At 39.6% G+C, this 14,321-nt stretch overlaps 1 protein-coding gene across 1 annotated transcript in view; it reads right to left on the minus strand.

The window, feature by feature from the left end:
* LOC127853503 (uncharacterized) overlaps positions 1-14,321 on the minus strand; it is a 201,866-nt gene that overhangs the window by 63,070 nt on the left and 124,475 nt on the right. Inside the window, exons 60-71 of the mRNA XM_052388058.1 lie at positions 14,047-14,246; positions 12,345-12,494; positions 11,554-11,628; positions 10,444-10,614; positions 8,844-8,996; positions 8,483-8,590; positions 7,562-7,728; positions 6,136-6,322; positions 5,264-5,511; positions 4,351-4,479; positions 2,712-2,915; positions 489-626 (exon numbers count right to left, since the gene is read on the minus strand). Of these exons, the coding sequence (XP_052244018.1) occupies positions 489-626; positions 2,712-2,915; positions 4,351-4,479; positions 5,264-5,511; positions 6,136-6,322; positions 7,562-7,728; positions 8,483-8,590; positions 8,844-8,996; positions 10,444-10,614; positions 11,554-11,628; positions 12,345-12,494; positions 14,047-14,246 (1,930 nt within the window). The remainder of the gene's footprint in view (positions 1-488; positions 627-2,711; positions 2,916-4,350; positions 4,480-5,263; positions 5,512-6,135; positions 6,323-7,561; positions 7,729-8,482; positions 8,591-8,843; positions 8,997-10,443; positions 10,615-11,553; positions 11,629-12,344; positions 12,495-14,046; positions 14,247-14,321) is intronic.

The raw sequence follows: 14,321 nt of genomic DNA on the forward strand, positions 1-14,321 counted from the left end.
CTTTGCAATCTTTTAACTGAACATCATTATTTATCTTGTTAAGACCAAGGTGCAAATTAAAGCCAGTTAGATTTTAAAAGTAGAGGCACACATTCATTGATTGAGATTTCAAATCATAATTAACACATTTATGCCTAGTGGACTCTCCCATCCTTCTAAATTGGATCTATTTATTTCCAAAATTAGGGATGTCTAGATATTTATTTCTATGTTTAGAATATTTCTTACAGAAATTCCTTTAAGCAAACAGTGCAGACCCTGATGAGACGCCTCATCATGCGGCGTCTCATCTGGGTCTACGCTGTTTGCCAAGGCCTTTTATCTAGACGCTAGGCATAAATGGGTTAAACAAAAACAAAAGTGTCAGGTTTGTGAGCATCTTTGAACATTTAATAAACTGTTCACTGAACATAAATAATATGACTGCTTTGTTTAGTGGGTATATAATTAATTGCTCACAAACCCTCAAGCAATAAAAGTAATCTTACTTGAGCTGTTCCACATTTTGGGTACGATCTTGTGACTTGACCGTGTACAGGTAACGGAAACTCTCCATGAACCGACGGAAAGTGGTTGGTCCAACAAACATCTCATTCTTAGCTATCTCAGTTCCACGATGCTTCAACCTGTGAATAGACAGTTCTGAAATATTAAGTGTTGCAGCAATAACGCTCAATGGGTCATTGTCGACCTGAAATGGCCCACAAGTCACCCAGGGTGACAAGAAGCCGATTCCTTTCACCCTAGGGTGACTTCAAGCCGACGTAAGTCACTCCTGGGTGACATGAAGCTGATTGTATTCACCCAGCGGTGACATGAAGTCGATTCTTATTACCCAGGGGTGACTTCAAGCCGATTCTAGGCACCCTCGAAATCAGCATTAAGTAACCCGCGGCAACAATTTTACTTTTTCAACAAAAAATCCATGATTTGGTCGTTCATATGCGACGGATTTTGTGTAAAAATACTACAAAATATGTATATAATATATTCAAAAGCCACAATAATCTATATTAGATACCTGGATTTTACCTTGATGTGGTGCCGTTTGATAAAAAAAATACATGGGTAACTAGAAGCCGATTCTTGTCACCCAGGGGTGACTAGAAGCCGATTCTTGTCACCCAGGGGTGACTAGAAGCCGATTCTTGTCACCCAGGGGTGACTAGAAGCTGTTTCATGTCACCCTGGGGTGACATGAAGACGATTCTAGTCACCCGGGGCAGACATGAATCGGCTTCTAGTCACCCCCGGGTGACTTGTGGGCCATTTCAGGTCGACAATGACCCAATGAGCAGCAATAACAACAAACAATACCAGCCTCTCTCTGGAAAAATGGGGCTTAATGTATGCATGTAAAGGGTCATTCCAGACTAGCCTATGCAGTTTGCAAAGGCTAATGAGGGACACAACTATCCTTATAAACTGGATTTCTACTAAGAAGAGACTCCCTATAAACAAAAAATACCATAAAAACAGAAAGTGTCTTCCTTAATTAGCCTGTGCAGTCTATATCTGAGACAACACTCTACCCACAGGCATTAAGCTTAGTTATCCCACAGCAAGGTATGTCTATATCTGAGACAACACTCCACCCACAGGCATTAAGCTTCGTTATCCCAGAGGAAGGTCTTGTTTCCCTGAATAGTTTACATGTGATTGTTTTGCACACTGCACTGAGTGATTTATGCTATTCTGTTTAAACTAAACAAGATGTGTTTGTGAAACATTATGTCCCCCCCTATATTTGACCTTTGACCTTGAAGGATGACCTAGACCTTTCACCACTCAAAATGTGAAGCTCCATGAGATACACATGCATGCCAAATATCAAGTTGCTATCATCAATATTGCAAAAGTTATGGCCAATGTTAAAGTTTGATGCAAACAAACCAACAAACAGACAAGGCAAAAACAATATGTCCCCCAGTATAGACTGAGGAACATAAAAACTGTGTGTTATATAATTAAGCAAGATAAGGCATTTGGAACATTCAAAAGATTAGTTTTTCTTTTTTAATTTCAAAATTATTTAAACAAGAGACAAATCAACTGAAGTGACTATTCTAAATGTTTTCATACATAAACACGCAAGTGATCTCACAATATTCTACCTAAAGATAAACTTCCAATAATTTTGAGATTTTTAATGGAGCAGTTCCACTTTTTTTGGTTTTAAAGCTCCATTTGAGTAAGAAAAGGGCTAAAACTATGAAACTTTAGGTTTCCCTATAGAGTTGAAACATTTTTCAAAATAATAATACTTCTAGAGAATCCTAAAAATTCCAGTTTTCAAGAAACTACACAATAATGGTGAATATGTATCAACTGACGTCACTGAAGCCACAAACCATTTTACCAGATGAGCGAGAACACCAGCACTATTTACATTTGTACATTAACTCTTTCAGTGCTGGAACCAAATTTTGAAGGCCTTTGCAAACAGTTTGGATCCAGATGAGACGCCACAGAATGTGGCGTCTCATCAGGATCCAAACTGTTTGCTATTCTGATAGTATACTTTGAAAAAAATCGAATAAAATGCTAATTTTAGAAATTCAGCAGGCAACATTTAAGCAGACGACAAATTTCCCAGCATGCAACAAAATGATAAGCAGTAGGCTGAGCACAGAATTAGTACCTACACAACACAAAAGGCAGTTTACCTGATGCGTTCATGCAGTACCTACACAACACAAAAGGCAGTTTACCTGATGCGTTCATGCAGGATGACCTTGGAGTAGGGCAGGTTGGGCACCTTGCTGCTTGCGACCTTGAGCTGCTCCTTCTTCTTGTCGTGCTGCTTCACGGACGTGAGCGTGATCTCTGGGTTGAGGTCGCCCGCCCACGGCATCTGGCGGCAGTCGCGCAACACAAAGCTGTGGATGTTGGCCAAGCATGTTGTGATGTGCTCACTGGAATGATAGGTAAAGAACAGTCGATAATAATGAACTACCATAATTCTACCATTAAATCTTCGGTATGTTTTTTCAGACAGCCTAAAAATTCGACAAAATATTGTTGGTTGTCATTCTTTGTTTTATGCATACTTGCACTATAAATTTAATTGTCTTATATAATAATTATGAGAGTATCATTAAGGTTAAAAGTGAAAATCCATGTTTAAGTAGATCTTAGTACTTCTCAAACATCAGACACACTGTGATCAGATACTTCGAGATATCAGACGCTTCCACAGATCAGAAATTTTAATCAATAAGACACTACCACAGATTAGACATCTTTATCAATTAAACACATTACCAGACACTATAAGATATTAGACGCTACTCAAGATCAGACACTGATTGTGATCGTTCACCGCCAGAGGTAAGACACTACCAGAGGGATCAGACACACTACCTGAGGGATCAGACACACTACCAGAGGTATCAGACACACTACCAGAGGGATAAAACAAACTACCAGAGGGATCAGACAAACTACCAGAGGTATCAGACACACTACCAGAGGTATCAGACACACTACCAAAGGGATCAGACACACTACCAAAGGGATCAGACACACTACCAGAGGGATCAGACACACTACCAGAGGGATCAGACACACTACCAGAGGTATCAGAAACACTACCTGAGGGATCAGACACACTACCAGAGGGATCAGACACACTACCTGAGGGATCAGACACACTACCTGAGAGATCAGACACACTACCAGAGGGATCAGACACACTACCTGAGGGATCAGAAACACTACCAGAGGTATCAGACACACTACCAGAGGTATCAGACACACTACCTGAGGGATCAGACACACTACCAGAGGGATCAGACACACTACCTGAGGGATCAGACACACTACCTGAGGGATCAGACACACTACCAAAGGGATCAGACACACTACCAGAGGGATCAGACACACTACCAGAGGGATCAGACACACTACCAGAGGTATCAGACACACTACCTGAGGGATCAGACACACTACCAGAGGGATCAGACACACTACCAGAGGTATCAGACACACTACCTGAGGGATCAGACACACTACCAGAGGGATCAGACACACTACCTGAGGGATCAGACACACTACCAGAGGGACCAGACACACTACCAGAGGTATCAGACACACTACCTGATGGATCAGACACACTACCAGAGGTATCAGACACACTACCTGAGGTATCAGACATACTACAAGAGGGATCAGACACACTACCAGAGGGATCAGACACACTACCAGAGGTATCAAACACACTACCTGAGGGATCAGACACACTACCAGAGGTATCAGACACACTATCTGAGGGATCAGACACACTACCAGAGGTATCAGACACACTACCTGAGGTATCAGACACACTACAAGAGGGATCAGACCCACTACCTGAGGTCTTCAAACTCCTCGGTGAGCTGGTTCTTGGTGATGAAGTATGACGCCTCCCCCAGCAGGGCCTCCTGGGGCCAGTCACACATGTAGTTGATGTTGCAGCCATTCAGCAGGCCCGGGTACTGCCTGCAAGGGGAAAGTAGAGGGTTTATAGTGCAGCTACATTCTGGGAAAATGGGGCTTAATGCATGTGCTCAAAATGGAGTCCCAGATAAGCCTGCGCAAATTACACAGCTTTCTGGGACAACACTTTCTGTCTGATTTTGGATTTTTTGTTAGAAAAGCCTTCCCTTAAACAAAAAATTACATTCAAAACGTAATGTATCCTGCCTGATTAGCCTTTGCAAACTGCACAGGCTAATCAGGCTCAACTATTGTCCAACATGCATTGAGCCCCGTAATCTCAGAAAGAGGGTCAATGGATGAAGGCGAAGTCTATCAAGCAAAATTTATAAACTGGGTGCAAAATTTGGACTGAGGGTTTTCTTTGGTGCATGTTGTGCTAAGTGTCACATTGAAAAACATGGCATCACAAAATCAAATGTGTGTTGAAAATTATTCAGCAATAATCTGAAGTAATGTCAAAGTTTATAAGATAGTTTCTAATATGATGTTGATATTGAACCTTGCTCTGAGAAAATAGGGCTTTATGCTTGTGGGAGTTCAAGTGTCCTTCAAGATCAGCCTGCGCACTTTTTGCCTAAATTGGATTTTTTATAAAAAGAGACTTCCTTAAAACAAACAATACCATCAAAGCGGAAAGTGTCATTCCTGATTAGCTAGGGTGGACTGCACAGGCTAATCTGGGATGATACTTAATACGAATGCATTAAGCCAGGTTTTCACACGGAAAGACTCAATTACAATTACTACAATGATAGCTTCCTCATTAAAACCGTAGACAGCATACCTTGCAGCAATCTTGAGCAGATCATGGCCAGGCTGTATGCAGATCAGAATGTGAAGGTTACACCTCACTCTAGCAATAAAGAATTTCATCGGGTCCACCGACATGTTGGGAAACTCGCGTTTCATGGATGGACCGATAGCTAGCAGCAGCCCTTCCAGCTCATCGTTGGAGAACAGATGTGGGTACTCCCCACTTATCAGCAGGCTATTTATAGCATCGAGGTACACTGGGTCCTCGAGGTCTCGTGCCTTTGAAAAGAAGGAACATCTGTCAAAATAAATGTCCATATGAAGACAGAATTTATTGATCATACTGTAAGTCATTGGATTTATGATGAAACTGTACTGATTTTTTATCTCTCATTTATGTGTGATTTTTAATAAACACATTTGAGTGGCGCTCTGACAAAACAGGGCTTAATGCATGTGATTAAAAGTATTTCCCAGATTAGTCGGTGTAGTCTGCACAGGCTAATCACAGACTACACTTTCCCATTTTTTGATTGATTTTGTTTAATATAAGTATTTTCTAAACAAAAATCAAGTCTAGACCATAACCATAGTACCTGATTAGCCTGTGCAAACTGCACAGGCTAATCTGGGACGACACTTCACACACTTACATTAAACCCCCTTAATGCACATGCATTAAGCCCAGTATTCCCAGAAAAAGGCTTAATCTATTATTCATAATACAAGCTAGTGGATTTATGAAAAAGGTATAATAAAAAAGCTTATTATCTCTCATTAATTAATGATTTATAATAAATATTTATAGTTAACAGCCAGAAGGGCTTATTGACCTTCATTACTTTTATTCTGACAGTATTTGTTTGCTTTTAAATTACCACTGTACCCTCAATCCAAGCTCACCGTAAACACAAGTGTTAGGATCTTCCCTTCAGAGCCTGTAAGGCGGATAGCAGAGCGCAGGCTGTCAAAGAAGTTGCTGCGTTTCGACGTGTCCATCTTGAGAGTCTGCACGTCTGCCACATGAAGAGCCAGCTGACACAGCGTGGTCAGGTGACAGCCCACCGCACCCACTAGTAGCATGTTGCCTCTGTGAGGGGAAGATACAACATCAATATGTGTCCCGCTCTCTGATAACAGGGTTTAATGTGTGTAGGCAAAGTGTCGTCCAAGATTAGCCTGTGCAGTCCTCACAGGCTTATCAGGGACAACACTTTCCACCTAAACTTGATTTTTGTTTAGAAGATACTTCTTTTAAACAAAGAAAAATCATATAAAAGCAAAACTTGTAGTTCCTGATAAGGCTGTGCAAACTGAACAGGCTAATCTGGGATGAAACTTTATGCATATGCATTAATCCCAGTTTTCAAGAGTGACACTAATATTTAACATGAAAGGACTAGTTTTAGCCTTCTTTATTTGAACCCTTTCCATAATCCTGTGTGTTATATCCCTGTATACTGGCACCCTGCTGTGGTCACAGTGCAATGACTCTTACCAATGGTAATCAATACACAGATGAACAGGTAAAAATGCAGAGAACCATAAATAAGTCAGCTAAGAGATACCGATGAGCGTCGCTCTGGAATAATGGAGTCTAAAGCATTGCGCTAAGTATCGTCCCAAAGGCTAATGTGAGATAGAAATTCACGCACATGCATTTAACCATGTAGCCCATGCTCTGTGAAAAACGGATTTAGTGCATGTGCGTAAAGTGTCATCCCAGATTAGCCTGTGCTGTCTGCACAGGCTAATCAGGGATGACACTTTCCGCTTTTATGATATTTTCTGTTTTAAGAAAGTATCTTCTTGGCAAAAATCTAGTTTAGGCGTAAAGTGTCGTCCCTGATAAGCCTGCGCGGACTGCACAGGCTAATCTGGGACAACACTTTACGCAAATGCATTAAGCCCCTTTTTCACAGAGCACGGTCCATGTTTTCCCAGATGTTTTATGCTGGATCAAAACACTTCATGAAATACCCCATGAAGACATTCTCAATCAAAAACAGTAAAGATACAAATGGAGAAGGCACAAAGCACTTGTTACAATATTCCGTTTTGTAACGATCAGATAATATTTGTTGGAATTGAAGAGACAAAATGGCCGAACTGACTCAAGAAAATCCAATGGCTATAGCTCAACCAATTTGACATAGGAAGTGTGGCTGATTATCAGACTTTGTAAACCCTTGTTAAGTTATAACCAGCTAAAACCAGTTAAAAAACAACCGCAGATAAATATCTAGGGTCAAAATTCAAAACCATCATCACATTATATATAGATAGACCAGACAAAAATGCCATTAATATAAAATGCCTCTCTACCCACCCATGGTGAAAGCTCAGTATACGGTGCACTCTCACGATGTGAGCGATGACGAAGTCAGAGAGCATGATGTTCAGCCTCACGTTGCCAAACTCCTCGTTGTAGCGTGTCAGGTGGGTGTGCAGGCAGGAGTGAAGGTCACGCAGCGTCTCCACAGGCTGCAGGGCAATCTGTACAGGGACATCAAAGAATTTATACTTCATTAGAATTGTGGTCTGTTTACTCTTTACCACTCTGAAAAGCACTTCGACGCATTTGAAGTCCTTTAGAAAATCAAATTAAATCTGAGTCCTTTCTTAATATATTCAAGTTCGAAAGGCTTCATTTCCAACCCTTAGATACTGATGAGCAGCAAACAGCATAAAACATGAACAGACTGTGAGTTACTTGCAGGATATTCTGGTTGTATGCTTTTTGCATTCTTCACTTTGCTTTTGAGTGGGAAACGGTTCACCATTAAATTTTCAGACTTCAGTCTAAGAATAAAGAATAATTTTAAAATTGGAATATTCAAAAATTGCTTTCTTTTTTATTCAAATTAGACATTAAACTCCTCTGTCTACACCATTCATCATGTTGAATATTTTCTTAATGACATAAATACCACTGGTAGCCAGTAGATATTAAAATAAGTCTAAGCATGGTTTGGTGAGTGAATACAGACTCTGGTCTCACTTTTACTGAGTAAGCAGGAAACTACTAATAAGACTAATTCTTATGTCAGTAACTGCCATATAAGGATCAAAGGTATGTACGCATGGTCCTATAAAGAATGGCATGACCATTAATGACACAAGTAATATTGCAGGACCAGGAATCAAACTCTTGGATGTGTAGTTCCGCACTCTACCATATGACCTAGCCAGCAAGAATATTATACAAGAATGTGCATGTAAATAATATTGTTATCTGCATGTAGCTTACCTTGATGTGTTTGGCACTGACGGTAGTGACCGGTCTCTGATACATGCGTGCGTCCGTGGGGAAGGTGACAAAGTGCTCATGAAGTGGGGCCTCCAGCTTAGGCCAGAACTGTACAGTAATGATATGGAGGATATTTGTGGATTGTATTTTAATTCTATGAGTGGTGATAGTTTTATATTACAAAAATGAAATTTCAATATGAACTTAAGTAAGCACAAGATCACAAACCTTGAATTCTTATTTCTGAAATGAGTTAACCAATATCATAATATACAAGTGGGCTTGATAAACATTATTTTTATCACATAAGAATTTTGACTTAATCAGTATTATTTTTAATTTTAATGGCTTCTTATCCTACCTGTGCCACAGTTTTCTCCAGGACCTCGTCAAACCAGTTGAGATCAGAGCTACGGGAGATTCGGTCTCTTATGATTCTGTTCATTTCATGTCTCCATAGCGACACCACCATCAACTCATCGGCCATTGACTCATCTGGAAGCCGCTTCAGACACTGTGCATGAAAACAAACACAAATGAGGCATGATATGTAAGATCTTGTGTTATGTATTGCTTATTAGCATATACATGAGATTTGCTTGGGGAAAACAGGGTTTAATGCATGTGCACAAATTGTCGTCCCAGATAAGCCTGTGCAGTTGGCAAACGCAAATCAAGGACGACAATTTCTGCTTAATTGGATTTTGCTAAGATACTTTCTTGAAACAAAACAAGAGCTGTCTCCATAGGATGACATATGCCCCCGATAAACGCTTTGATAGAAATTATGAGCATTTTTTGAAACCTAAACGCATTTTTCGAAACCTAAACGCGGACCCTAAGGTCAAGGTCAAGGTCGAAGGGGTCAAAATATTTGTGCACATGTTTGTGCGTATGGAAAGGCGTTGTCATACATATGCATACCAAATATGAATGTTACATCTGAAGGGACATAGAGGTTATGAGCATTTTTCGAAACCTAAATGCAAAGTGTGACGGAAGGACGGACAGTGCGATCACTATATGCCCTCCTTTGGGGTCATAAAAATACAATAAAAGTGAAAAGTGTGGTACCTGATTAGCCTGTGTGTTCTGCACAGGCTGATCTGGAACAACACTTTATACACATGCATCAAACACCATTTTATCATAGCATGGCTAAAATTGATTATGAGTTCCAATGTGTTCCTTTAAAGGATCAGCAGGTACATTGTTAGTTCCCTTATGATCATAAGCCCAACAGGGATTCATATAAAACTTGTAATTAAGCAATTTCATCAGACTATGTTATCAGGGAATTTTTTTTTAATTTAAAATGTATTTTTGTTTGGTCTAGTTGTTCATAAAAACTAGGCCCAGTAAGGACTTTTCTTCTATTCTACTGGCCACTTAAGAGACCCATATCCCCTTAAAAAAACACTTTCAGCCACGATCTGGACAAAATGGTGCTCCATGCACATGCGTTATGTGTTGTCCCTGATTAGCCTGTGCGGACTACACTGGCTAATCTGGGACACTTTACACACATGCATTAAGCAACCTGTACCCAGAACACTGCTTATTTTATGCATCCAAGCCCTAAAAACATAAATCTTCAGTCCTCTGAAATATAATTGTTCTCTCCAAAAAAAAACAAAAAACAAATAACAAAAATAATTTCCTTAAAGAATCCTGGCAAATGACCCTACCATTGACTCTTTTCTGCTCAGAACTTAAGTGACGATGGCTATATGCAACCAGCATAAAACCAGAAGAGCTGCAAGTAACTCGCAGTCTGTTCAGGTTGAATGCTGTTTGCTGATCATCAGTATATTAGGGTTTGAAAGGAAGCCTTTAAAACTGTAATCTATTAAGAAAAGTCTTTAATTGAATTTGATTTTCTAACGGACTAAAAACGCGTCAAAGTGAGTATGTGAGTGTCAAAGGATTAGGAAGTCAAAGAAATAGCTTCTAATAAATACCTGGAAGCATGCAGTGAGGTCCTTCAGCGTGAACAGGTAGTGGTAGCGTCCAGGCAGGGGGGTGGGGCGCAGCACGGACTGTACGGCCGCCAGGATCTGGCACGATGCCTTCACAATGCTGTTGTGGAGATCAATCTCAAGACCGGGCTTGTCGTTGTCTGTGACATTCGCCTGCGGGGGGAATGGTAATTTTAGTACTTTAAGTTTACCAGTTGTTGTTTTAAATATAATTTCAGTCATATCATAGCATTTAGTTAACCTACTCACACTTTTCCGGGGTAGGATGGTTTACTTTCCTTCTTAAATAAGGGGTAGGGGGAGAATGTCTTTTGTTTTGTTAGTGTGAATTATTTTTGCTAAACATTAATATTTAAGTCATATCACGTTGGTCAGTTAATCTGCTCAGGATTTTCCTGGGTAAGCTTGTTTAGCATTCCCATGTGCACATAATTCTGCTATTAACTGACAACTGCCAATCTTGAATCAGAGGTAAGGAAAGAATAGCCATATTAGTAAATGTATTACTAATCCCCAAGCTAGTTATGTTGCTAGGCCACAAAAAGGCAAATGAAACCTACTTAACTTGCATTTGTAGTTCAGTGCTTTACAAACTGAGCCAGCTGGCCTTGTAAAGCGCTGATAAAGGCACATGGTTTATGGATTAACATTGTGAGATCTATTAATTTGATAACATCCTATCCTTGCATTAACTTCAAAAGGTAACATATTTCAAATACTGAAATATAATTATTACCAATCTGTTAAAAAAAGCAGTCTGCACATCCTAATTAGGGACAACAATTTCGGCTTTTATGATATTTTTCATTTTAAAGAAAGTCTGTTCTAAAAAAACAAACAAGGTAAGGCTGTAAGTGTTGTCCCAGATAAGCCTATGAAGACTGCATAGTTTGATTTCAGACAACACTTAACCCACATGTATTACACACGCTTTTCTTAGAACGTTGCTCATATAATTAATAACACTTAACCCACATGTATTACACACGCTTTTCTTAGAACGTTGCTCATATAATTAATTGTTCACAAGCCACTTTTCTAGACTACATCTACACTGACTCTGTCTCTTCAAACATACAGCCCCCACTATACCTCCAAGATTCCATGGACAATTGTCTTCAGGCTGTCATCTTGAGGTCCCGGCAGGTTGAACACAGCAAAGTGACGCTGGAAAACAACAGCAGCATTTGAATAGCAATAATTTAATAACATTTAATTATTAACTGATCAACAGACATTACAGTTTGATTTCAATGTAATTCTGTATAAAATGTTTTTGCTGTTGTTTTTTTTCAAGAAATGTATACATATGTGTCTGTATGATAAGGTGTATGCAATAACATTTTCATTTATCTTAAAAAAAGTTTTTGTTGCTTAATTGGTCTTTTGAGATTGTATCAACAGGACCTGTTGTATAGGAGAGAAAAGTTCTAAGAAACAATTATGTGCTGTGAATAAGTTTGAACTTAATTATTTGTTATAAAATTTGCATACACCAATAACATAGATGGTCGCCAGTAACTGTTATGTCAGCAGCAAAATAGGATAAAAACTGCAACATTAATTACATGTAACATATCTCCCCTGCTTACAAGCAGCCTAATGGAGAAAATCGGGAGAAAGTGGCCCTTTGAAAAAATGGCTTTTAATGCATCTGTGTTAAGTGTTGTCCCAGATTAGCCTGTGCAACAGTGACAACATTTTCCGCTTTAATGGAATTTTTTTTCACTTCAAGGATGTCTGTTCTAAACAAAAAGTTTGTCTAGACCAAAATTGTTGACCTGGAATAGCCTGTGGGCACAGGCCAATCTGGGACGACACTTTACGCACATGCATTAAGTACATTTTCCCTGAGCCCGGCTCAATCAGAGAGCAGCTCTTACCAGTAGCCTAGTGGAGAGCATCTGGTTGTTGACGGACGGGAACTCAGACATGGACATGGCGGAGATCACTGTGAAGTCCTCCACGGTCTTCCATTCAAATGGCTTCTGTAGCGTACACAGGACCTTGTCATCCAGCAGCTGTCTCAGCAGCTGAAACAGTGACCAGGGAGGCATGCAATCAATTGTGGTAGAGAGCAAGTCGACAGTATCACACAAACAAAGTGAGGACGTTTTTGACACCGAGGACCTAAAAAGCCAGTTTACTTTATAGAAACAAATTGAGCCCTTTTCTGATAAATACAGGGCGATGAAAGAGTTTGTATTTCATTTGTATTGTGGTCTGTTCACCCTTCACCACTCAGAAACGCACTTTGACGCATTTGAAGTCATTATGAAAATCAAATTAAATTTAAGTCCTTTCTTAATATACCGTAGGTTTCCACGTATAGCGCGCAGTTTTTTACCTCCAAAAATCAAATTAAAAAGTTGATGCGCGTTATACATTGATACAACGCTATCCTGGCTGCTAAATTGGTAAAAATATGTTGTGTAATCGTAAATAATCAAAATGGCCGCCATGTTTTTTTTCCAGAAAACCACCACCCTATAATCTTACTGACTGAGGGGCCATTGTCGAAACAACCATAAGTCGCTACTGGTAGGTATGAACGCTGTAGAAGAAGTTTTGTCAAAATAAATTTGTTTGAATAAACTTGCGGACATTTCTTTGTTTGTGTTTTAACACTTCCTTTTCGATGAATTCCGATGGGGATTGTTGTCGAGAGCAGGCAAAGGTAGGTGCGAACGAGGTCTTTTTACTGGTAACGGTAGGTGTGAAAGGGGATCATTTTGCACTTCGTAATTGGCAGATGATATTGAGTAATATGTGCCACGACTTGTGACAATATGCAATTGCATTTTGTGTGTATAAATATTCAACGTTCAACTGTGGTGTTTCAAACTATCGTTAGCAATCGCCTGAACTACAACACAGAGAGATATTGACATCGTCCTTCGCCCGCATACCTCAACAATTGTATCCCTGTCTTCTATGCGTAATTCAAATTTACCGGTAATGCCCACGCTTTCCCCGAGGAAAAATCACACGATGTACACTAATTCTTATTTTCTCACGTTTTTCACGAAATGCACGTGGACTGTTAATCTTTTGCAAGAAAATTATAAAATTGTCAGAAAAGTATAGTGCTATGCAACCCCTGCTCCTAATCATAATGACGCTTCCTATTTTGAATGCTTAATTAAGCTTTCCAATGCCCCGGATTATTGGACTGTGTAATAGTAAAATGGCGGCCATTTTCGGTCCGATTTGGTGGTTTTATTGTCTTGAAATATTTTTTTCTCCTTTTTTGCATTTAAAAAACAGCCTGCGCGCTATACACGGGTGCGCGCTATACGTGGAAACCTACGGTAGTCAAGTTTGAAAGGCTTCATTTCCAACCCTAAGATACTGATGAGCAGGCTGTTCTGGTTTTATTTTACTTTATTTGACTTTAAGTTGACTTTATAGAAACATTGAACAATCCAACGTGTAATTTGAAGTTCCTGAGTAATGAGAATCCTTTTAGATTTCTGCATGGACAAATAAAATAAAATTATTATCTATTCGCATGTTCAACAGCCAGTATAAGCAATACATTTACAAGCAGTGTCAATCCCCCTTATTTAATATTATGCTTATTACCTGATTACATCTCTGCACGTTGTACTTATCAGGCACGGGTAAGTTCACGTCATCAATAAACACTTTCAGTTTCTTATTCTCTTTGGCTCCATACACAAAGCCCTGCCGATGGTAGATGTTTGACTCCACAAATTGCTGCAGCTGCTTTGCTGTTGATGCTCCAGAAAACACAAGTCGCTTGCAAACGCTCACTTGTGCATCTTGAAAATAATAAATGAATGCACTCTTAACAGCATTATTTACAGATAAAATTATATGTAAAGTAAATACATATC

This window comes from Dreissena polymorpha, chromosome 12, assembly GCF_020536995.1.
Source record: "Dreissena polymorpha isolate Duluth1 chromosome 12, UMN_Dpol_1.0, whole genome shotgun sequence".
Classification (NCBI taxonomy): domain Eukaryota; kingdom Metazoa; phylum Mollusca; class Bivalvia; order Myida; family Dreissenidae; genus Dreissena; species Dreissena polymorpha.